General features: G+C 37.9%; 1 protein-coding gene across 2 annotated transcripts in view; it reads right to left on the minus strand.

Moving 5' to 3' along the window:
* Positions 1-1,101: 1,101 nt before the first annotated feature.
* The window catches only part of PSME4 (proteasome activator subunit 4), a 71,079-nt gene continuing 47,877 nt past the window's right edge, over positions 1,102-24,303 (minus strand). The window contains exons 29-48 of one of the 2 annotated variants that reach the window (XM_054061779.1): positions 23,376-23,585; positions 22,346-22,482; positions 21,981-22,034; positions 21,023-21,152; positions 20,331-20,412; positions 19,638-19,791; positions 19,023-19,092; positions 18,287-18,412; positions 17,779-17,931; positions 16,901-17,005; positions 15,954-16,045; positions 15,429-15,560; positions 14,577-14,785; positions 14,215-14,300; positions 13,092-13,220; positions 11,899-12,054; positions 7,181-7,343; positions 4,603-4,736; positions 3,410-3,548; positions 1,102-2,743 (exon numbers count right to left, since the gene is read on the minus strand). In XM_054061779.1, the coding sequence (XP_053917754.1) occupies positions 3,414-3,548; positions 4,603-4,736; positions 7,181-7,343; positions 11,899-12,054; positions 13,092-13,220; positions 14,215-14,300; positions 14,577-14,785; positions 15,429-15,560; positions 15,954-16,045; positions 16,901-17,005; positions 17,779-17,931; positions 18,287-18,412; positions 19,023-19,092; positions 19,638-19,791; positions 20,331-20,412; positions 21,023-21,152; positions 21,981-22,034; positions 22,346-22,482; positions 23,376-23,585 (2,457 nt within the window). In that variant the 3' untranslated portion in view covers positions 1,102-2,743; positions 3,410-3,413. The remainder of the gene's footprint in view (positions 2,744-3,409; positions 3,549-4,602; positions 4,737-7,180; positions 7,344-11,898; positions 12,055-13,091; positions 13,221-14,214; positions 14,301-14,576; positions 14,786-15,428; positions 15,561-15,953; positions 16,046-16,900; positions 17,006-17,778; positions 17,932-18,286; positions 18,413-19,022; positions 19,093-19,637; positions 19,792-20,330; positions 20,413-21,022; positions 21,153-21,980; positions 22,035-22,345; positions 22,483-23,375; positions 23,586-24,303) is intronic. The other variant, XM_054061780.1, reaches the window with a different exon arrangement.

Consider the following 24,303-nt stretch of genomic DNA (forward strand, 5'->3'; position numbering starts at 1 on the left):
GGGAAAGCCAAGGAATAAGAATAGCAGTCAGGTTGTGGTATTTGATGAAGAATTCAAAACTGTTCCTGCATTCGCAGAACAGGAGATTAACACCTAATCTTTCACCCACAAAAAAGTCAGTTAGTACTAGTTTGTTTGCACTACCACAGGTGTATTTTATCCTACAGAACTGTACTTTGAACAGGTACTCTATTTTCTGAGCAATTTGTTTGGATCAAGTAATTTAATGCTGATTATAAACAGCAGTTGTGAATCAATAACGACCTACTGATCTGCCATCATACCCGACTAGAGAATGATTATCTGCAGAGCACTGGATCCTCAACACAATTCCAACTACACTTCTAAGCGCAGATACATAAAGAAACTCCCAACCACAGTAAAAAGCAGCTGGATCCCACAGCTGGCTGCTCTTAGTGTAGGCAAAATGGCACTTATAATCTGCTCCATCAGTTACTCAGCCAACACACACACATTTAAAGAATCCTCTGCAGCAAATACTTCCCATTACTTTTAAAGCTTTTCTAATTCTATCAGCAAAACCTCCTCTACTTCAAAGTAATTTCTCCAATTTTAAGCATATTTCTCAGAAATCAGTTGTTTTGGCAAGCCTCATAACATACAAGATATTTTTACGTAAATACAAAACATAGTTTCCTAACCATTAGAACCAGATCACAGAAGCACAAAATGGTTCCTGTTGGAAGGGACCTTAAAAATCATCCAGTTCCAATCCCCCTGCCATGGCCAGCAGTGGACACCTTCCACTGGATCTCAAAGCCTCATTCAACCTGGCCTGGAACACCTCCAGCAATGGGGCAGCCACCACTTCTCGGGGCAACCTGTGCCAGTGCCTCACCACCCACACAGGAAAACATTCCTGTTAGATGCCCTTAAAGGACACTATAAGGTCTCCCCAGAGCCTTCCCTTCTCTAAGCTGAAGAATTCAAACTCTCAGCCTGTCCTCATATAAGAGGTGCTCCACCCCTCTTTAATTTATCCTTTGTGCTGCCCTAACTCACAATAAACACACGCCTCATAAAAACAGGTCAAGAGCACAGTAAGCAACCTTAAGTTATATTCTCAAAACCAGAAATTTTTGCTTTAGAAATACCAAAAAATGCAGATGTTACAAACAATCCATTTATTCGGTCTTAAACTACATACACAATTGAAATAATAATTTTGGCACTACGCTATACAGTGGTTACATCCGTGTGCTGATACTCATTAAATACTGCACCAGGAACACTGCTGTGCTTTGAAGTCTGGAATGAATCACACGCTCAGCAGGCAAATCACTCAAAATGTATCAGTGCTCCTGTAGGGCTGCATGAAAGTTGAAACACACACTGGTTTGTGTATTATTTCAATGTACCTCACATTCTATGAACTTATCACACCAGAATATGTGATGTCAGCATTTAGAGATGGCCACAAGTGTTGCATTAAAATCTGAATGAGACATAGTAATCATGAGATACAGGAAAAGCAAACCAAAACCTCTGCCTTTCAGATGTGAAGAGATATTCTGTTAAGGAAAATAATTTAAAAAAAACTAATAATGGCATTTGATTTGATACAAAAGCCAGAACTACTACCGTATTAACATCTAAGTATGAATCTTTACAAATTAATCTCACAATGGTGTTATGTAAAAGGTTGCAAACTGTACAATGTTTTGTCAATGCAATGCCTCTACAATTTATACAGTCTTTTACAACTATGTAACACATATTAAACATGTTGTTAAATAGCCAATAGATACCAGTCTCTGAACAAAGCTACAAGCAAAAAAATACAGAGTTCCCACAATCTTCAAACAAGATATGCTTGCTCCAGCAGTGACAATCTTTCAGAATACGCTATTAAAACCAATCAGCCATTCAGTGCCTTTTTCACACAATACATACATTGCATTCTGTGAATTCAAGCCATCACTTGGTAGGCCGTGATTTTGTATCCATGGGGTCTAATTATGTGGAAACACCTATCATCTTTCATCCTTAAAAATATGCAAATAATCATAGATTTTTATTCCACGTGTGGTCAAGCTATCTATGAAGACCTGGGCAAGCAGTAAGAGCTTTCACTCCCCACTTCTTGTCCTGTCATCATCTCAACTGCACGGAGAAGATCAGCTATTTACATTTTGTCAAGGAAGATACAAAAAGGCAATCCTGCCCTGAGGTGGACTGAATGATACAGAGCCCATCACCCGATGGGCACTCAAATCCCAGTAGTGAAAAAAACCAAACTCTGAGAAAGATAGTTCTTGGTATCGTACGTCGACTAGGGAAGCAGCTGCATCAACAGAACTGGAGAGCTTCATTGAGAAGATTCTGGTTTGCAGTACTCTCTGGTTCTGCATATCTTTGATGTTGGAAAGTGCTGTGAAGAAGTGTCAGAAAAAGAGGATAAGAAATGTGCAGTGTAAGTCATTGTGTGCAAGAGAGCAGAAACAAGACTGATGTGTAATGCAGGCCAATGACAAGGGTCTTGCAATAAACTCATGATGAAGCTCTGCAAGTGCAGTTATAAAGGAGACTGTGGGGCTCCCACAGTTGCTCCCTGGGGTGGTGCACTTCTTTTTGAATAGAACCAGGTCTTTATGTTTGTATTTAAAAGGGATTTTTATAGGTATCAGGATTTCCAATACAAAGTTTTCCACATGATAAATTTCTCCGAGTTTCCTTTATTTCACAGAGAGTTTCCTACATCCTCATTTCTTCTGGGAGAAACCTGAAAAGAAAGGAGAAAGAATTAAAAAAGAGAACATGATACAAGATTGTCTCATGGTATTACCACAGAATAAAATGACAATATAAATTAAATTTCTTTTGGAATATTGTCACAAAACATCACAATACAACAGATATCAAAGTCTTGTAGCGCAACAAAGAGAAACTCCAGTAATGGATTCACTCTTTGGGGACATGCCTGTGTGAAGAGACCTGGTAGCAAAGCCATAATGTGGAAGAGGAAACAGTTTGCTAGCAGTCGCAGTCATTCCCCATTGCAAGATACTGGACTAGGTTGTAGCATAAAGTCCTCAGAGACATCAGAAGTACAATGTAGCAAGTAGCTTGCCTTTAGTGAATCTGCCTGGCATTTAAAAGGCAGCCAACTGGCAGAAAATGGAGAAAACGAACGTGAATATTCAAGAAAACAAGTGTAAATTTCTTAGCAAAACACTAGTGTAATACAGGGACACACACAAAGGCAATATTTCACCAAAATAAATCTAATCTTAAGCAGATCACTGAGGCGCACAGGACTTAGAAATTTGGTTGTAGCGCTTTCCCTGTGGCTAGGGATACTTCCCTACTCCACACTAGGTTGGAGAGCTAGAGTAGATTTCAGAAGGCTGATGTTTCTGTCAATTTGTGTCAAAACAAATAATCTTACCTGTCTATGCATAATAGCACGGTGAAACCAAGAGGTCAGTAAGCACCAGTAGCTGGTCATCTGTGAACTGCTGTTTATGCTCCTGCCAGTTGTCATGATGGGTCCTCCGGAAATTGGACAGTGTTTTTTTCACAGTCATCTGCATAGCAGACAATCAGCATTGAGCTGTATCAGTTATGGATTTAAGCTCCATGACAAAGAAAAAACATTGAATTCAACAAAAAAAAACCCCTGCTGAGTAGAGCACAGTGTTTGACCTCTTATGAAGCTTAGAAGGGCTCTGCAGAGTTCAGTCCAGTTCCCCAGTATTTTAATTTTTGAAGTTCTGGTTAAAGTGTTTTGACTGGTGTCACGACTCCAATATTCTTATAAAAAGGCCTCTTTGTCCTACAATTTTGAGTTTGAAAAAATTAATGGATTCTTATAAAGTGTAAGTGAAATGCTTTTCCTCTCTTCCTTTTCCTTGAGTAGCTTGAACCAATGCTTTGGGTCTCAAAACATGAGGAGGAGTGGATGAATCACATATGGTGCATAGAAGAAACAAATCAGAGGAAAACTATCTTCTGTTATTAAAATAACTATAATTAAATTAACAAAAGAAAAGTCCAATCTGTTCACTTTCTTGATTCAGTAAAGCACACCGTAGCAAAGTTTGTTAAATTTAAGCTATTCTTCAGCCATAAGCTCACTACTCTGGTTAACACAGCAAAGGCCAACAAAAAATGAATAGGAAAAAAAAAAAAGAGTTAAAGCTAGCTTTTCCTTTAGGAACTTGTTTCTAGGGCTGCTTATAGAAACTTGCTTTAAAAATTTCACAGTGATTTTTTGGTTCAGGTTCATATTTTGTAGAATGTTAATTCTATCTCTTTGTGCATACACAGAAGTGACATTTTTAATTTAAAAAGACTTCTTCCTCATTATAGGTATACTCATTATAGGTATAGCAAGAGCTATACATAAAACATAGTTTTATGTTTTATGTTTATGTTTTAAGTTTGAAAGCAAGAACAGAACTACCACCAAAAATACTTAACATCAGTCCATGACTTAAACCAGATTTGAAACCACGCAATAAAATGCCGCAGAAACTAAGTTTCTTAATAACTCCCTATTTTTTTCTAGGAAAGGGGAGCTAGGAATGACCAAGCATATTTTAAACTTATTAAACAGAAAAACAATACAAGTATTTTTACCTCAATAGGCTGAGGATCATTAAGATGGGCACTGAGATCCATCAGCAGCTGTGGCATCCAGGTGGGTACATCGTAGGGGCTTGACAAAATGCAGGCGCTAAGTCCTAGTACACCAGCGTGGCGTTTAACCAAGTCTGCAATTGCGGGATATTCATTTATATTTAGCAAGGTGCAACTATTTTGTCTAAGGCATTCCCCAATGACACAGCCAAACTTAAAACTGGTTATTAGTGAAAATAAGACTATTTTTAACTCATAGGAATGACTGAAGAGAGCCTCTATATCGAACAGAGGTGATCTAATGAGAATAACATACTGACACTAACATTCAATCACAGAATCATAGAACACTTTGGGTTGCAAGGGACCTTAAAGCTTATCCAGTTCCAACTCCTTACACTGGATCAGGTTGCTCAAAGCTCCACCCAACCAAGCCATACACACCTCAAGGGATGGGGCATCCACTACTTCTCTGGGCAATCTGTGCCAGTGCCTCACCACCCTCACAGGAAAGAATTTCTTCACGATTATCTAACTGATTGAGTTTGGATCCTGAATTAAAAACTAACAACACTGCCACAGTAGACAGATCTCTAGCTACTACAGAAAACTTGACAGTTCTACAAACCATACAGTCAAATAAGATCACACAAGCGTATGTATCTCCAAATTGCTTCTGTTTTCTTACCCAGCTTCATTCTATGACTCCATCTTTCATTTCTAATCATAGAATCACCAGGTTGGAAAGGACCCACTGGATCATCAAGTCCAACCATTCCTAACACTCCCTTAAGCCATGTCCCTAAGCACTTTATCCACCTGTCCCTTAAACACCTCCAGGGAAGGCGACTCAACCACCTCCCTGGGCAGCCTGTTCCAGTGCCCGATGACTCTTCCTGTGAAGAATTTTTTTCTGATATCCAGCCTGAACCTCCCCTGGCAGAGCTTCAGGCCATTCCCCCTTGTCCTGTCCTCTGTCACTTGGGAGAAGAGGCCAGCTCCCTCCTCTCCATAACCTCCTTTCAAGTAGTTGTAGAGAGCAATAGGGTCTCCCCTCAGCCTCCTCTTCTCCAGACTAAACAACCCCAGCTCTCTCAGCCGCTCCTCATAAAACTTGTTCTCCAGCCCCCTCACCAGCTTTGTTGCTCTGCTCTGGACACGCTCCAGAGCCTCAACATCCTTCTAGTAGTGAGGGGCCCAGAACTGAACACAGTACTCAAGGTGCGGTCTCACCAGTGCCGAGTACAGAGGGAGAATAACCTCCCTGGACCTGCTGGTCACACCGTTTCTGATACAACCCAAGATGCCATTGGCCTTCTTGGCCACCTGGGCACACTGCTGGCTCATGTTCAGTCGGCTATGAATATGTAAAAAAAGTTAGTCTACACCTGCTGCATACTTTATAAACATTTCAAAAGAGCCTCCTTTGAGTCGCTGCATCTCCATTGTCCCCTCTTTCTGTGTTCAGAATGTCTTCTCAAGCACTGGAACTATTTGACAATATGGAAACCCAGTGCTTCCAGGTCAAACGAACATGACTCAGATGCCAAAATGCCTGGTCAGAGCCAAAGCTCCTAACTAAGGTTAACTATTGGGTAGGTTGTTGGGTTTTTTCAGAATAAGAACTAGAAGATAAGGTGAGTAGGGAGTGCAATTATGCTGAGGCAGCTAAAGAAGTTTATTTATCGAGGAAATAGCTAAGCCTCTTCATCTGTGTTCTTAATTATGCGAACTGTGCCCATGGGAAATGGAGAAACTCCTTTAGTCTTAATTCTGGAAAATTAATAATGTAGAAATACATAATAAAAAATACTACCAAAAAAGTAAAAAAAAAAAGTATTCTTATTCATCATTTATGCTGTAAATTTGCTGGTCACAAGTGGTGTTCTCCAAGGTTCAGTGCTGGGTCCAGTTCTGTTCAGTATGTTTATCAGTGTCCTGGATGAAAGCACTGAATGTACCCTTAGTAAGTTTACAGATGACACTAATCTGGGAGGAAGTGTCGATCTCCTTGAGGGTAAGAAGGCTCTCCAGAGGGATCTGAACAGCTTGGATTGATGGGCTGAGACCAATGAGATGAGGTTTAACAAGGCTACGTGCAGAGTCCTGGAGTGTGTTGAGAGAAAAGTGAAGAAGCTGGTGAAGAGGCTGGAGAACAAAGTCTTACAAGGAGTGGCTGAGGGAACTGGAGTTGTTTAGCCTAGAAAAGAAAAGGCTGAGGGGAGACCTTCTCACTGTCTACAACTATCTGAATGGAGGTCATAGAGAGGTGGGTGCTGGTCTCTTCTCCCAAGAAGAGACAGGTGATAAGACAAGGGGGAATGGCCTCAAGTTGCACCAGTGAGGTTCAGATTGGACATCAGGAAAAATTTCTTCACTAAAACAGTTACCAAGCACTGGAACAGCTGCCCAGGTAGGTGGTTGAGTCCCAATCCCCGGATGAATTTAAAAGATCGGCAGATGAAGTGCTTAGGGATATGATTTAGCAGCGGACAGGAACGCTTGGGCTTGATGATCTTAAAAGTCTTTTCCAACTTACTGATTCTATGAAATCAAATTCTCAAAGCAATTTTCTTACCACCGGAAGGAATTACATCTGCCACTGAACCCAGGTCTCGTTTTCGTTTTTTTGGTAGCCTCATCTTGCACAGCTGTTCAAAATGCGTCTGCATGGGACCATCCATTGTGAGAAAATTGCACTGTAGCAGACCACTCAGCGTGGTAGCAGCCATTTCCCTCACCTATGAGCAGAGAGAGCATACACCACCATTACTAAGCACACATGGCACAGCAAGAAGGAGGTATTTATGCTACTACTATCCTTTTAAGTACATCCAGCCAGGCAAAGTAACCAAACTCTACCTGAGAGAAGTCTTTAAAATATTATCCTGTTATTTCATAGAGCATAAACTACTACTAGTGTACTGTATGGTTCTTTACAGATTAATAAACATAACTCTATTGTGATATAGAGCTACCTTCACACAATTTGTCATAAAGTGACCTACTACTCAAGCAAATAATGTCATTAAACTCCATTATCAAAACATGTATGACAGACTAATCTAGCTTTAGAAAGTTTAAAAACACTTTGAATGAGATCAAGACGCTCCACCTCAAGTAATTAACCTGCTTTACAAAATCCGTAATAGTCTCCATATTAACATTAGTTTTACCAGGCAAAAAAAGCATACTTTATTCAAAAGCATTTAGTTTTCCTGCTCAAATGTACATGGAGATGCTAGACTTGACAGAGGCTGAAGAGCCTTTCCAAGAACAGGCAGAAGGTTTGTTCATGAGACAAAGCTGATTCTGTCCTGCCCACAGCACAAGAATTCTTTGAGAGATACACAAATGCCGGATTAATAAGCAATGACTATGAGTTTCAGTGGTTTATGGTCAACAACTCAGTTCTATAACACTCCAGCATTGTTTACTTTGTTGTCCTGAGTACCAGTTCTTTTCACTACATTAATAAAAAACAGAATTCCAGGCTGGAAAAATATTCTTCTCTTTGGTAACTCGGAAGCCCAAAAGAACACAACTGAAATAAATTTTCATCTAGTTGCCAGACCATTCAAAACATAGATCTCCTTTTCCATTCCTTTCAGAAACAGCCACAACACATTGACAGTGGATTGCAAGTAGAGATAACTCAATCACTTGCTTTCAGAAGCAACTATACCAATCGGTTCTATTAATTTATCTCATCTACTCAAATCTTCTCAAACTATAAAGTCATAGAACTCTGAGACCACAGTTAAACTGGAGACCTTCCAAAATTCACTTCTACTTTCACTAACTGCAGGCTGACAAAAACCTCCCAACATTTCAAAACTTGAAAACTGAATCAACTCATTGAAACACTGACAGCAGTTGCCAGTTTTTTTGGTAAGTACATACTGTTACGTGCAACTGTAAACAGAACATTTGTCTGTCTGGAGCACAAACACCTACCAATGCTCTGAATCCAATGCAGGAGATTATAATAAATTACATCCTCGAACATAATGTTCTGAACCTCCACAAAGCAATAAGTATGGCTGCAAGGACTGTGATAATTAAACACACTAAGTTAACAATAAGCTCTTGAGACTTCACTTCATTCCATTTAAATTTCTACAACACATTATTCAAACATGATCTACTTTGTTAACTGCATAAAGGAGTATGGAGTGGAAGTTTGCCAGTATTGTTTATCAGCAATTTGTGCGTCTTTTAAGAACTAAGCTATTAAATGAAATATGACGGGCTAATGCAAGACTTAGAATAGAAAGAAGCTTGGCTGTAAAGTGAGCAAGCTCCCAAGTGAGCTGTATTCATTTACATCACTATCCGCTGTATTAAAACCACTTCAATTTATAAATTAATCATCTAACTAAAAGGAACACTTTGCTGCAAGAAGCACCTAGAAGCAAAGCCCTTAAAATCAACTATTAACAAGCTAACCATTCATTACAACATCTGACACTAAATAATTCACGGATCATCACACTTGTGTGACAACTTATAGACTATAAAAAATGCAGAGGAACAGCAGAGGAATCCTCTTCCAGTCGAGTATGGTTTGGGTTTTTTTTGGTCAGAATTGACTGACTTCAGGTCTAACAAAACCACAACAATATCAAAACAAAACCAAAGAACCGCAGTGCGCTACTTACATAAAGAGAAAATACTCTCATTACTGCAGTGCAATATGAAAAACATTTATCAAAACATGAGAGGTATGCATTCAGTACATCTATCTGTAAGAATACAAACTTGTGAAGCACCTATCCAGGGAGCCTCCTGGATCAAATTATGGCTGAGAAAACAGTGAGAAAGATGCTTTCAGATCAACGAAGCTATGACTTTAACCGTAACTCCAGGTTGAATACACTCATTTTTGACTTTTCCTCTACTTCTGAGTAAATAGAATTATTTAGTACAAAATCTATTTTCCCAGATTGAAATCATTCCTGCAGCTCTCTCCAACTGTCTAAATTACATGAAAATCAGACGTGATATTCAGGGGTGGTTATACTGCTGTATACAAAGACATGATTTTTCAGGACTGTATACTTTTTCCCTTCTCTGCTGCAGGGTCACATTAGCTCTAAGATTCACAGCACTCCATCAGCTCCGTGACCCCTCTGACTTTCAGAGGGATAATTTCTCACATTACCATTTAAGTAGAGCTTTCTTCAATTCTAGAGACCTGTGCTTAAAGCTAGATGCATGAAATTTGCATTCAACAGCAGCCAGACCATCCTATGACACACGCTCACTTTGCATTGCAGTCCCATTGCTATTTGACATTCAGCGCGGTCCAACATTGTTGTCCATCAAGGTTTGTTGCAACAATTGTATGAAAAAATACGAAATCACCAGGAAGTTTGAGACTGGCAATTCTAGCACTATTAGAAGTGCAAATTGTATATTAAAAGCAAAGAACAAGATGGGCAGAATCATTAGGTATGGAACCTTTTTATCAAAATAAGTGAAAAAAAAAAAATCTTTAAATCAAAAAATCAAAATCGCAGTCCCACAGGCTAAAAGACTCCAAATATGAGTTAGAGGTAGGGGCTCTATTGACAGCACGCTCATCTTAAAAACCAGCGTTAAAAAAATACATAGGAATTACTCTGCCAGATACTGCATCTCGCCAATTATTATCAAGAATAAACTTGATAGCTGTATTATCACCTGACAGAACTATTATCAAAAGAGATCACTTTTCAAAGAAAAATGAAAGCTTCCATGGTAACTATGTCATCATAAGAGATTACGAACACAGATAAAGCTTTTTTGATTTGCATCTCTGTAGCACAGAAGAATAATTTTGTACATTTAAAATAACTAAATAAATTGTATTAAAGTGAATAAAAGGTATTTTTCAAAATGATGAGACTATGAGGTAAGTGTTCTGAGTGCTGTGGGCAATAAGGTAAACGATTGCAAGCTGCTGCTTTCCAGCTCAATGTAACAAACAGCAACATGAAAGACATAACAGAACTCATCTGAACACTGAAACAGGCATGACTGGGTGAGTAGTGCAAGAGACTGTAATGTCAAACCTTATAAGCCAGAAATATTAATTTGTATATAAAAATTATTTCCAATTGACTGTTCCCAAAAGCATGCTTCACATCTCAGGTTTAACAGCTGTTTAAAACGTAGCTTCACAGGGGAACCTAGACCAGGATCTTTGTTTTGGCAAAAGGGTAACACACTTCCAAATCTCCTGGCTTCTATAAAGGAAAAAAAGCACTCATGGACTCAAACGGAGGATTTAATTGATATTTGCCAACAGCAAAAAAGCAGTGAAAATGACGGCACAGGGTAAATGAATTAAGACAATGATAAAAAAATATTTAAATTCACATAATTCCAGACAAGCCTTCAGTTCTGTAGATTAGTGAAACAGAATAAAACACTTTTGTCATTTCCCCCCACTTTTTAGAAACCTGAAAAATAAGACTACGAAAAACATCAGGCACCCTCCTTTTTTGCCGTAAGAACATGCTTATGACCCCGATAGCACTTCTAAGAGCATCCTGTGCTTTCATAAACAGATCTTCAACAGTGTGCATGTACCACAGCCACCATTTTTGATTTTATCTCCTTCCATTTGTATATACTGAAGCATCACTAGATCAAGGGATGTTCAGAAACTTGTCAGACTGACAAGTAAGCTTACAACTATTACTTTTTGAATCATTTAACACCAACAGTACAGCACCTGCTAGACAAATTCTATTATGCATGCATCTTTCAAAAAACTAAGGAAAATCCACTTATAAGTAAAGAAACACTCCCTTAGTGAGCTGGATGTATAAAAAAGTATTCTTGTCCTTAATAAGCTGCTATGATTAAATGGGAAACAGATCTGTAGAGTAATAAGTAGTGTTTTTATACAGTTTTCCCATAGGAAGGCATTTTGGAAGTTGAATTTTCTATTGACATGCATGCTAATATTTACAGCACGATACCATCCCTAATTCAGCTATGCCTAAACCAAGAATGAAACAAAGCAATATTCCATTTTGTTGGAAGTGTAGGAACAATGGAACTTTTAAAAATCACTGATGAAGTATTTTCTAAACAGTTGTTTTCTTGGAATGGAATAGTGAAAGCAAAAAATGGAATATAAAACATAGAAATTCTATAAAGCTAGTTGTATTTTCAAAATAGAAAGAGCGTTAAGCCAGAAATACTCGCTATATTAATTCACAAGCGGTAGTTCTTTCATAAAACTTGACAAGGGCAAGAAACCAGTCACATGAAACAAAGCATTTCAGAAAAGGTCTGACTTGCCTCAAGCTGTTCATCTTCCAAGAGCTTTATAACCAACCATCTAATGTCATTGACTGCTGCTTCGTTGTTGAGAAAGATAAAGAGATTGTAGAACACCATGGTCTGGAGGTAGGTTAATATGGTATACCTAGCATGCCAAGAATTGCTTCTTGCTGTCTGCAAGTGAAAATAAGTAAGAAAGTGAAAACAAGAAAATGAAAGAAAGCAGCTACCCAAGGTGAAGCTAACAATATTTAAGCAAAACCTCGTGGGGAAGAGTTTCAAGTAACTTCCCTCGCTCAGATGTTTTTTGTTTCATACGCTTCTAAATTTCTAATGCATGCAATTACTTAGACAATAATTTATTAAAGGCTCAACTTCCAAAGTTTACTGCGATTTAACAGATACCTACCATAGCAAAAGACAAAGTAGGCATGCTTCTCCCTTTGACTGATTCCTGACATCAGCCATAAGGGAGATACAAATTAACCAGAGATTCCGTCCTGCTTGAGTATATGTATTCTATACAATGCATTTGGAAAGCCAAATTTTTCCAGTTCCTTTACTTTGATCTCCACTGGCTCATGGGAGTCCAAATTATTGAAAGCATCTGCCATAGGTGCAGCCTGGCCTGCAACATTGAAGTTACTATTCTGGCTGTGTGTACAGCTTACACCAACATTCTGCAATAGGTAGTTTTACTGCTATAGGTCAGTCTTTAATGACTAGAGAAAAAAACCACGTCCTGCATGATGGAAATAGTGCATTTTTGTTTGTGTTGTTTTTCAGAATCCAACAGCAGTTGATTAAGATACTGTAAAACTAGAAAAACGCGGAGATTCAAGGGCAGTTCTTTAGATGATGACTTATTTTGAAACTGAATTTTGAATTTTTATTCTCGTGAGGAGATGTGTTTGGCTTAAAATGATCCACTACTGAACCAAATTTTAATTTATTACAATACTGTTCAATTTCTTATAAAGATACAAGTTGTTTAAATGTCTGGAAGTGGGAAACAAAACCAAACTCACAGTTTTTAAGTGTTTTAAAACACTTCCAATAGATACTTGCCTTTCACCTCTAAGAAAACAGTATTTGATTCTCTTCATATCACAACTACTGCATTATCTTAAAACCAAGCAAACAGACAAAAACCCCACCACACAGAGTGCATCAGATGGCAAGGAGCTTTAACCTATTTAGACCATACTCACTTGTTTTAGCACCTTAAGTACCAAAGGCACTTGCTGAGGATACAGCAAACCCTGAGACATTAATGACAAACACATCTTAGCATCTCTTTTGAGCTCATCGTAGCTATTGTCATTTTCTACCGGTGCAATCTATAGAACAAGATCAAAGAGGGAGGACGGGAAGGCTAGCGTTAGTAAATAAGCACTGCTAACAGCAAAATCCTGAAACTTTCTAGGTAATTCTTATGAAAGGAAAGTTATATCTAGGAGAAATACAATGAACATAATGCTGAAAGATTAGGTTACATAGGAAAAACAATATAATGTTAAAATATTCTCAGCCATAAGCTGTGGAAAATGTGAATTAGAATCATCAGATCCTTGTTCCTTGCACCACATTTTACTTATCTGAACACTATGGCTACTCTGAAGCTCTTCAGGAGGATTAAATGGGTGCCGCTAAGACTTCAGTTTCCCACTGCAATTCTTTCACTATCAAATCCAATTAATTTAATATTTTAGATGTAGGTCCAAAACTGAGAGAAAGCTTTATCAGTAATTCAAGGTCACTTTCACATAAGTAAACTTTTATTTTGTGGTCACATACATTATTGTTGGATAACTGACTGATGTTTATATCAGTTAGACGTATGGTTTGCCGCATGCAATCATGTATTATTCAGATATAAAGCACTGAATGACTCAGCTTCATAGAATAATAGAGGATTAGAGGAGCAAGGAAAACAAAGAAAAAGACGACCATTTCAGAAGAATTCCATAATCATGGAATAAAAGAAAACAACTAAACATAAGTATCAGAACAGAAACAACATATGTACATTAATGAAGTAAACACTTTTTTCTTCCCGTGAATTAAACATTTTCTCCTCCCTCAAATTACAAATGTACAGTGCGTTCACCCACAAGTCATTACTGTCAGTGAAAATCATTTAACAGGCTGTATTACCAGCTGTAAACAGACATAAGCATAAAAATATCCATTTGGTCCTCCTTGGAAAGCAAGTTTATTACCACTATTTTTTTGCTTTTTATTTTATTTAAAAAGTTCCTTATAACTTCACTTTGTACGTAAAAGCCCTTTTTAATCAAACAGGACTAATAAAGCAGCAATTAAAGCATATACCTTGAAAAATAAGGGTAAAAGCTGGAGCTGCTCCGTGACGGCTGTGGAAAAGGACCGTCCTGCGCTTGCCATCAACCACTTCAGAACTGTTTTATAAGAGAGAAATGACCACTAACAAAGATGATAAAAAACAGTAATAATCCCCAAACAACTTATAGACCCAATTTATTGCAAGGCTCGTCTGGGAGACTACCATGTTACACTGGACCTATGCTACCATTTGACTCAACCCTGAAACAACAGACACCTTGTTGCACCACAGATCTGAGAGGAAAAACTGTATACTGCAAATATATGATTTACAGACCTCATCATCATGTCTTAAAAGACCCTCCATTTCTTAATCTCATTAAGCAACTCACTAGTTTTCAAGAGTTTAATGCCCTGAGTTCGCTCATCTTGTTCACCAACTCCATTCTCTTCCATAACATGATTCTGAATTTCTTCATCTGCTTCCATAAGAGGTTTAAGATTTTCAAGTATCCGGGTAGTAAATTCATGGACACGAGGAGATTTAGTTGCAGCAGTATTTGGCAAGGAAACATCAATCATAAATATGTAGGTCAAAACACTAAAAGACCAAACAAAGAAAGCACGAACATACAGTTAGCCTGGCTACGACATAGAGAACGCAGGTAAAAGTGATCCAAGATCAATTCATTCAACTTTGACGTTTAATATTTATAGAAAAATTCCTCTTATCTTTACATTGGTTACTCAAAACCACGTTTTTCAAATACCCTCTTTGTAGATATTTGAATAGAGCAGGGTTAGACAGTCACTAAGATGCAACTCCCCTCTCCTCTGAACAGATCTGTAACTAGTTTTTAAGTCACTAAAATGTTCTGTTAAGGATTCTCAGCTTATTTATAGCTTATTAGGGCTCAGACACAGCAAATCTGGGTAGTAATGTTGTGTTTCCCATTTTGGGGGTTTTTCTTTGTTTTTCACGGGGGGTGGTGTGTATTTGTTGGGGTTTAAGAACTTCAGAGATACCATACACGAACGTAACAAGTCAGATTCAATAAAAAGACAAAAACAGAGAAGTCATCTGAAGTTTCTGAAGCAAGTCTATTAACTATACCTGATTTCTATTACCGGTGTTAATGCAGAGAGATAAGTAGTCATCACTTCAGTGTAATTCCTTAGATACTCAACTACCCAAAGAAAATTAAGAGGAAAGAACCCCAAGAACTTCAGGAGAGAACGCTGACCTTCCTATTCTCTCTCGGACATTCTTGTAAACCTGTGTGAGTTTAGGTTCCAAGTACTTCAGCAATCTGTGCAGCAGTTCTGGTACTCTCCATTCTTGCTGTGCAAGGCCACCTTGCAGTACATAAAGTCGGCTAGAAAGCAGGACAGAATGTTTTCAGTCATACGAAACTGTTCCTCCATTCCCCAGTGTTCCCCCCCAGGCCTTATTTTGTGCCCGTCAGTGCATAGAAGTGTCTTTGTGTGAATTGCATGTAAAGATGGACAAAAGTTACAATATGAAACTATAGTACTGTTGCTACGCCAGTTCCAAACCTTCACAATTTGTTAGCTAGATTTAATTACACACACAAAAAAGGAAAAACTGTCATCACGGGGGGGAAAGCTAATTGGAAAGCAGCACTTTTGTTCCCTGCTTCTGCAAGTCAGCTAGCACAATATGCTCTCAATACATTTTATCCATGTTTTATTTGCTTCTTTAATCAGACACAATAAAATAGTTAAAATTCATTTAAAATTAATTTTACCATGCATCTACAAATGATCCTCCTTCACCACTCAATGGAGATTCCAGCAGCAATTCAAATAACCAGTGCAGTTTCCTAGGATCTCTGCTCTCCTGAAAATAAGTGGACATCACATATAAGCAAACTGGGTTTTTTTTCATGTAAATAATGTATAAAAAAAGGAAGTTTTGTCAGAGATTTTCTTTGTGGCCCTTGGGTTTATTCTATCAAGCAAGTGCAAAGTTAAATATCTCTTCACAGTGAACGTCAGTAGGAAGAAAACCAATGGAACCACACGCAGTTTAAATTATTTGGTAAATACGATGATAACAATAGAAGGACTTTAATAAGTTTTTTGACATATATGAATAATCATGCCTGGATTTTACCAATTAATCACCAGGGTTCCAGCTGACAAACTATGTTGACTTTTACTGCATGACCTCAAAGAGTTACTGATCCAAAATATTTGCAGCCTATCGTTTACTCTTTCTCTGACACCATGACACCAGGTTCACCGCAGCATATAGAAATCTTATTATATGTTAAAGAATAACATATAATATTATGTTATTATATGAGACTTAGTTTTCACAGCGTAAGGCTATGCTGCGCCTTCAAAGCTAGAATAAATGCGTAATTTGAGTTTAAAAACTCCCCAAAAATTGAACACATATCAAGCACACACATTAACATTGCTCACTAACCTTATACAGCTCTTCTAAACTGCTTAAAAGGAAAACTAAGTCTTTACCTCAATTCTCTAAAATGTTATATTAAATTGTCTGCAAAGGGCAGAAGGAAGCAAAACTGTCAAAAAAAGCTATAGGATTTTAAATTAGTATTATTTTTATACTGTATTTACAGGTCTCAGGTTTAGAATACACCCAAATATCTCTATTAATAAAGTACTAATTTACAGGCTATCTCGAAACTTCACCATCTGGATACAGCTTCATAAGACTTACACATGAGGTTGCTATGCATGTGCCCCAGTCATTATATGTTTCCACTGTAATGTTGGACAAAGCTGTTCGAAGCAACGGACAGAGAAGCTTCCAAAGTTTTTCCACCTGCTCAGCAAAAAGGCAAAAGACAAGATTTGTCTATTTAAGGACAAAATGGCCATCTAACCTCTGTGAAGAGAACTCCTTCCATCATTTCAAATCATGGAAAAACAATACTGACTCCAGGAAGCAGCCACAATACGGTATTTATAAAATGAAAAAAATAGCATCAGAGCTAAGACTTCAGGAATCATTGTAATTTTGTTTACAAGGTGTTTATAAATCCTGTAGACTACATATGCATCATTTTCATGGTGCTTTAAACACAGCTGTATCAGAGACTGGATATGCTTTGCTTCTGGTAGGACAGCAGTCTTGTACACTCCAAGAACTCCTCCTCCTTACAGATTTTAAAACTTATTTTTTATTAAGGAACTGATTCTCCTGCAATTACATTTCAGCATAGAAATTCATTTAACGGTAACGTAGACAGCTGGGTTTAGACTAAAGAAAGATGTAATAGTTCAAGCTAGAAATAAGCATTTATTCTAACTAGAAATCACAAACCCTGTCAGCTTTGCTATCTCTTTACCAGAAAACTGTTCTTAGTTTCAATCTTGATGCATTCTACTAACACGTAGTATTATATAGGCACTACATCAAGCTATAAATTGTGCTCAAAGTTTGGTAATGAAGCACTAAGTGCTGCAACCCTTTCCAGTCCTCTCTTGGACAGAGGTGACACATTAAAACCCCTCCATTTTATACATTTAATTTACATAATAATTCAAAGTTATTCCTTAACTTCCATGAATCACTCAAAAGCACTACTTCAGCACCTTCTCAAACGTCCAGTGTTTTGAACCTCTTATTAAACCAGCGATGATTTCAGCTACACATCTCTGTGTGCTTTCATGAGAGTCTGCCACAAGTTGTTCTAAATGGGGCTGAAGAACGGGCAGGAAGGCATCATCAAAGTTTCTGAAAAGGCCCTATAAAACAAGATGTGAAAGCGCCTTCAGTAATTATCTGTTTAAATGATTGTCTTTGCAAAAGGAATGTAAGATCATGAAATGCCTGAGATTTAAATATGCAGGAAGTGAAATTACTTTGCTTTTTTTATATAACAACTATATACAAGCATCCTATATACTTTTGTATTACTCTGAATATGTTTCCAGATGCAGTTAATCAGAAGAGAGGATTAATAGGACTTATCATAGTAGCATGCCTTTAAAAAATGACAATTTTGCAACAGTGGGGTATAAGCCGAGAAGCGTATGGCTCTTCCATGCTTCAACAATTATCTGCAAAAAGGAAGTAATCTGGTTATCGAACTCCAGTTACCTTGAAGAGGCAAAATCTACGAGGATTAAACTTGTCTTTTCCTTTTCTGTCTTCTAAAGACAAAAATTTTATTAACTGCTCGACAAACTTGGGATCAGAAAAGTGATCATATATAACTTGTTCTGCCTGTAACAGGAAAAAAAAAAAAAGGATTAGCTTTGAGGTGCTTGACTGTCACAGTGACATCTTACTAATTATGAAAATGCTTAACAAACCAATTATGAAAATGAAGGAGGAAAATATGATTAAAAATGTCCTGTGGGGGTCTAGGTTTCTAAATAGTTACGACTTATTGCTTGTTCAAGACATGATTATATGCATCCATGTATGAAACCGTATAATTGAATCATAGAATCACCAGGTTGGAAAGGACCCACTGGATCATCAAATCCAACCATTCCTAATGCTCCCTTAAAACCATGTCCCTAAGCACTTCATCTACCTGTTCCTTAAACACCTCCAGGGAAGGCGACTCAACCAGCACCCTGGGCAGCCTGTTCCAGTACCCGATGAATTCAATTCAATTGAATTCAATCTCCATCTTGGTTTGCAATCATGCAAAACAAATCTGTTTCTACACATTGTGTAGCACTCTTTAAATTACAAGCAATGCTTAGGTTAAATGAGAAAGTGAATTTAATCTCTACATTACCTCCACAGTAATCTGGGGACAATATTAAAAAAAAGCAAAGAGAAGTAATAAAATAACAAGACTGCAATGTACTGAAACCCTCACCTCTGTCAGCTCATCTCTCCTTCGTCCAAGCTTTGGCTGATGCTCAACTGGAGCATAAACTGTCATAGTTCTGAATATTGAAAAAAAAAAGAATACAGTAACGTATATTTCAAAGGAAAATAAAGCTTACCATAAATTTTCTATATTCTTTATATTATTAAGTAGGATTCATCATCATCTCCAAAAGAGAAACTTAAAGAAATTTTACAAGAAAATTAAGTCTGTATTTATAAAGGTTTTACTACAGCAAGCAATCCAGAGTTAGTACTGATAGGATACTCTGCATATTTCACACGTATATAATTTTTAAACATGCATACTTAATTTTAAAACCAGCAGTTAAACAGTCATATGAAATAAGGGCCTATAGTACCCACAAAACTCAAAGAGAAGCAGGTAGAAAATAAATAAATGAAAAACACAACAACAATAAATAACCACCTCCACAAAAGCCACCCAGAACTGCTAAAACAAGCAAGGAGCACAAAGGAGAAAATAAATTGTAATTTTTTTGTTTCAATTAAAAAATTTAAACCTAACAAACATTATTTAATTTCCCACAAGGCTTTTTCTGCTGACTCTCACAATTCTACCTTAATCCTTAATGATACTCACTGGGGCCAGGTATAATATCCCCAGTGTGTCTTCTCCACAAAACAACACGACTCCCAAGCTTCCTTAGTCTTTGGTAAACTCTGACTATCATAGTGCAGCCACTGGTTATCTGGTCTGTCACCAGCCTGAATGCTGGAAGGCTTGGGATTTCCACCTGGTTAAAGAAGAATTGATACTCTATCAAACTCGTAACATTCACTGGGAGCATTAATGTACAGTGCTTATCAAAAGATTTTAAAGAGCTTTTATGCCTCCCTCCCCCCTATCAAATCTGCACAAAGATTTGCTCTGGGAGATTACAAGTAACCCTAACAGTAATAGAAGAGATTCCTTTAGTAATTTAAATAGATGTTCCACTTGAAATTATTAAAAAAAAGAATAAAAAAGAGATATACAAATTATTCTCACAAATTACAAGGCTTTCTGAAAGGAGAATGACCACCTCTCTGAAGTTTTAACTCACTCCAAATAAGTGAATACCTTAATACAGACCTGCAAGGATAACATTGTTTAAAAACACACCAAACTGAAAGATGACTGATTGTGTTACCTGTTTTGTTTGCTTAGGACATTATCAACCACAGAGAAATGAAAAGCTTGTGATTCTATGTTGAATTTAACCAAAATAACATGCTTTTAAAAAAATTTAGGATAAACATTAGCAGGACATTTCTTATATTAAATTAAACCTACTTATTTCATAAGGGCAGATGGGCACTTTCTTGTGTGTTCTCTTAAGCTGCTTAAGAATACCAGCCACGGCGGAGATGGCCACCTAAAAGAAAGAAATGGGCATTGATGTATCCATTCCATGCACTTACCTCCAGAAGGATGTGTCTAATCATCTCATTATTGATACATTTTAAGCCAGCTATTCAGTGCCCTAAAGAGCCAGCAAAAATTACAGTGAACTTTGTCACTCCAGTGGCTGATACTTCCCATAAAGAAGTAAATCTCAAGGGGATACAGGACATGGTTTAAGTGTGATTTTTATAGCCCACAACAGCCTCCCCAATAATAATTATCAGGAAGAAAAAGGTGGCAGCCATTGGTTTTAAGCTTCACTGAAGAGACAAGCAGAATGGAATGTACAGATATAACACACAGATGGCTCCCATAAGGTAAGAAGCTGCAGATGGAAAAAACAAGACATCTGCAAAAGAAACTCTGCAAAATTCTGAAGTAAAAATGAATGAAAAGGTATGTTGCACATCTTCAGTTTCACAGACTTAACATCATATGCCACAGCTACAGCACTGTCAAGTTTTTACACATGCATGGCTGGAAGAGTAAGGAGGGACACCCCCCTAATTTTTGTGCTTTTATCACAGCAAGACACCACAAACACCTGATTTTAAAAAAAAATATAATAATGTTGTTTTTACCTTACGAACGACAATTGCATCATGGTTGAGACACTGCACAAAAAATTTTATGGCACGGACAGGCAGTATCCTATCATCCCTCAGGAGCAGAGACAGAAAACCAATACTTATGTGCTCGAACTTCCAGGGACTAAAAAAAAATACAACAAACATTGAAAACAGACAATAAGTAGCAGAGCTGCATGTGCTGCTTTTGCACAGAAATGATTATACAGACTGAAATTATGTAAATATGTTTGGACTAACTTAAGCAATGTTCTATGCCACTGCAATAGTTAATGAGCTTAATTGTCATTTAGGGAAACCTCTGGTGTTCTGAGAACACAAGTGCAACCAAACACACTTACTTAATCATTTCTTTTTGATCCCAGCATTTCAAGGTAAAAGAGAGAACTATGGGGTATTCTTTTGAAGTTTTTAAACACAAATATTAGGCTACCAATCAAAAATCTATTCAGATGTCAGTATCATGCAGACAGAACAAGAGCTTTTCTCCCCACAACAGACAAATATTAAAACAAACCAGGTCAAACTAATTAACAACAAAGCCAAACTCCAAGACGTGATAGTACCTTATATTAATAAATCAAGTTCCCAATGAAAATAAATCCAAGGCTCATTCACGTCTTAACCTAGGAAACAGTAGCGCAAGACTCCCCTACACTGGCCTTTATCTTCCTGTTTTGGCAAGCAGAGTCCACATGCAAATACATGAAGACTTCCAGAAATCCAATTTTTGCAGATACCTTTGCAAAAACTCTCCAGGAAGCTAGCCTCAACGCCTTTTATGCAAGATTGCTACTGATAAAATGGCTTTTGGACAACTAACTCAAGGGTGAAAATATATTACTCAGTCCTGGTCATGACAGCTGCACTTCATGATGCAATTCCTGTTTATTCACGTAGCCATCTCCAATCCACCCCCCAAAAAGTCTCATGCACAGAAAGGGAGGCTTACAGATTTCTTTGTTCCACACAGTCCAGCAGCATGTTGACCAAATTTTCATAGTTTCTGAGGGGAAGAGAGGGAATCAATCAGATGCTACTGAGAATCATTTAAAAATAGAATAAAAGTTCCTCAACAAAAGGTGGGTGAAGATAATGCAGTAAATGCAGCAGAAATGGGGAGGACAGAGAAGAGGAAGGAAATAGGAGTGCAGAGGAAAGTCGCTGCCAGGCCAGGAGGAAGGACACGCCCCAAAACTCCTTGGGCATTCTGAATATGTTGAGATTAAGATTTAGTTCAGCAATTTTGGATTATTACATTTAATGTACAGTAAATATCAGGCAGTGCAAGCTGGTGTTAAGGGAAGCTGAACTCACCGCAGAGCCTCAGCATTCTTTTCTTTCTGTCGCTGAATTCCTAATTGAATTTCTTCTGAACAAAGACCTGTGAAGTTTGAACTTGGATGTTCTGACTTTTGCAGCATAACAGCTATCTCAACACATTTCTCTGGAACCTGTTGACAGAATGCAAAAATTTGGGACTGAGCAGTAACTTACAAGTTTTAATGTTTGTTTCTGTTTTTAAATAAGGAGAGCTTAAGATCACGTGAAGAATGCAGAATTTCCTGTCCACATATAGATAAGTTCACAAAGAAGCAGGGAAGACGGCTTTTGTGTTCACAGAGCAGATGTATTTTTCCAAGCAAATGTTTTATTCTATTATAAAATAAAACTAACACCAAATTTCAATATTTTATTAAAGCGTAGAAATTGTTTAAGATATTTTAATTAGTTGACATCTATTTGTTAAAATAAGTACCATGCCACTTATGAGGCATGAGGCAGTGGTGCAATGAATGCTGTGTGTTAGCACAGTGGGACATCACTACAAGTAAGGACAATGGTAACTTGACAACACTGTACTACCACTATGCATCTTCACACCCGATGAGCATCATCCACCATAATTAACACCGAAAGGCAATTTAAATTTCCTTTCCATAACACCTCCTTAGAGGTCAACAAAAAGTTAAAAATTCCAATAGAATTACAGGAAGCTCTCAAAAAACAGGTCTACATTCCACTGCAATAGAAATCAGGATGCAATCCACATTAGAAAAAAACCTCAAATATAAACGAGCACCAAGCACTGTGAGGGTGATGAGGCACTGGCACAGGTCACCCTGAGAAGTCGTGGATGCCCAATCCCTGGAGGTATTCAAGACCCAGTTGGGTGGAGCTTTGAACAACCTGATCCAGTGGAAGGTGTCCCTGCCCACGGCAGGGGGTTGGAACTGGATGAGTTTTAAAGTCCCTTCCAACCCAAAACATTCTATGATTCTATGACTTATGTAACCAAATGCTCTCGGAATCCAAGACATCAACACCGAGCAATCTGTCTACTTACCGCAAAGTCCAATCCAATCGTTTCATACTGCCTATGGATTTTTTCTGCTAGGTCATCAAAGAGTCTAACTATGGATGGCTTTTCCAAAGACATTGCTTTGCTAAGGCCAGAAGAAACAATTGCTGGCCACGTCTGTGCGATACAATCCCAGTCGTGAAGATTTGCCAAACATACTCCACTATGATTTCCAAGGAGACAATATAAGGCACCCTGGAAAATGAAAGACGTGATTTTAAAAAGTTAAAGCAATCAGCAATAGCTGTCTACACAAGCATGTGCCCACAGAGAATAAAAATTAATTTTAACAATATGGTAACACGAAGATGTATCATAAACATTCAGCTACATGGCCTCATTGTCAAAACACTGAGGATTTGTTAAAGAATTCCCTTCACGTTGTAGAACCATTTTAATGAGATTGGAAGCCCAATCAATTAATTCATCCACAGCCTGATTTTTAAATTACATTACAAAGGAGATTATTCAGTGATCAAGTACCACACCCTGGCCTTTCTGTGAACTTATTAATGTTTGGGCTCCAGGCAAATCATTTGGCAGTTAAACTAAGCTCAGAGCCAAACCGATGCCGGCTGAACAGGATGTGGATAACTACTGGACACCACAAACCAGTGAACATGACAGGTGATTGTGTGAGAAGCTGACCAGAGTTTCACACAGCAAAACAAAGCAGGGCTGGGTTTCACTGGTCTTTAGGTGGGGGTTATGTGAGAAATGGCCGAATTTCACAGGTCGTTGGAAGGAAGTTGTGAGGATCTTCTGGAGACCAGAGTCTTACAAGAACAACAGTGCCTAGGTAACCACATCAGTAATGTCAGAAAGCCTAATGCTGCCTGACAGCAGCAGAAATACCACATTCAGGTATGGCAGCAAATGCTGTAAGTGTAGCAAAATGGGACCAACTGAGAAA

Source organism: Cuculus canorus, chromosome 3 (assembly GCF_017976375.1).
Source record: "Cuculus canorus isolate bCucCan1 chromosome 3, bCucCan1.pri, whole genome shotgun sequence".
In the NCBI taxonomy this organism is placed as follows: Eukaryota; Metazoa; Chordata; class Aves; order Cuculiformes; family Cuculidae; genus Cuculus; species Cuculus canorus.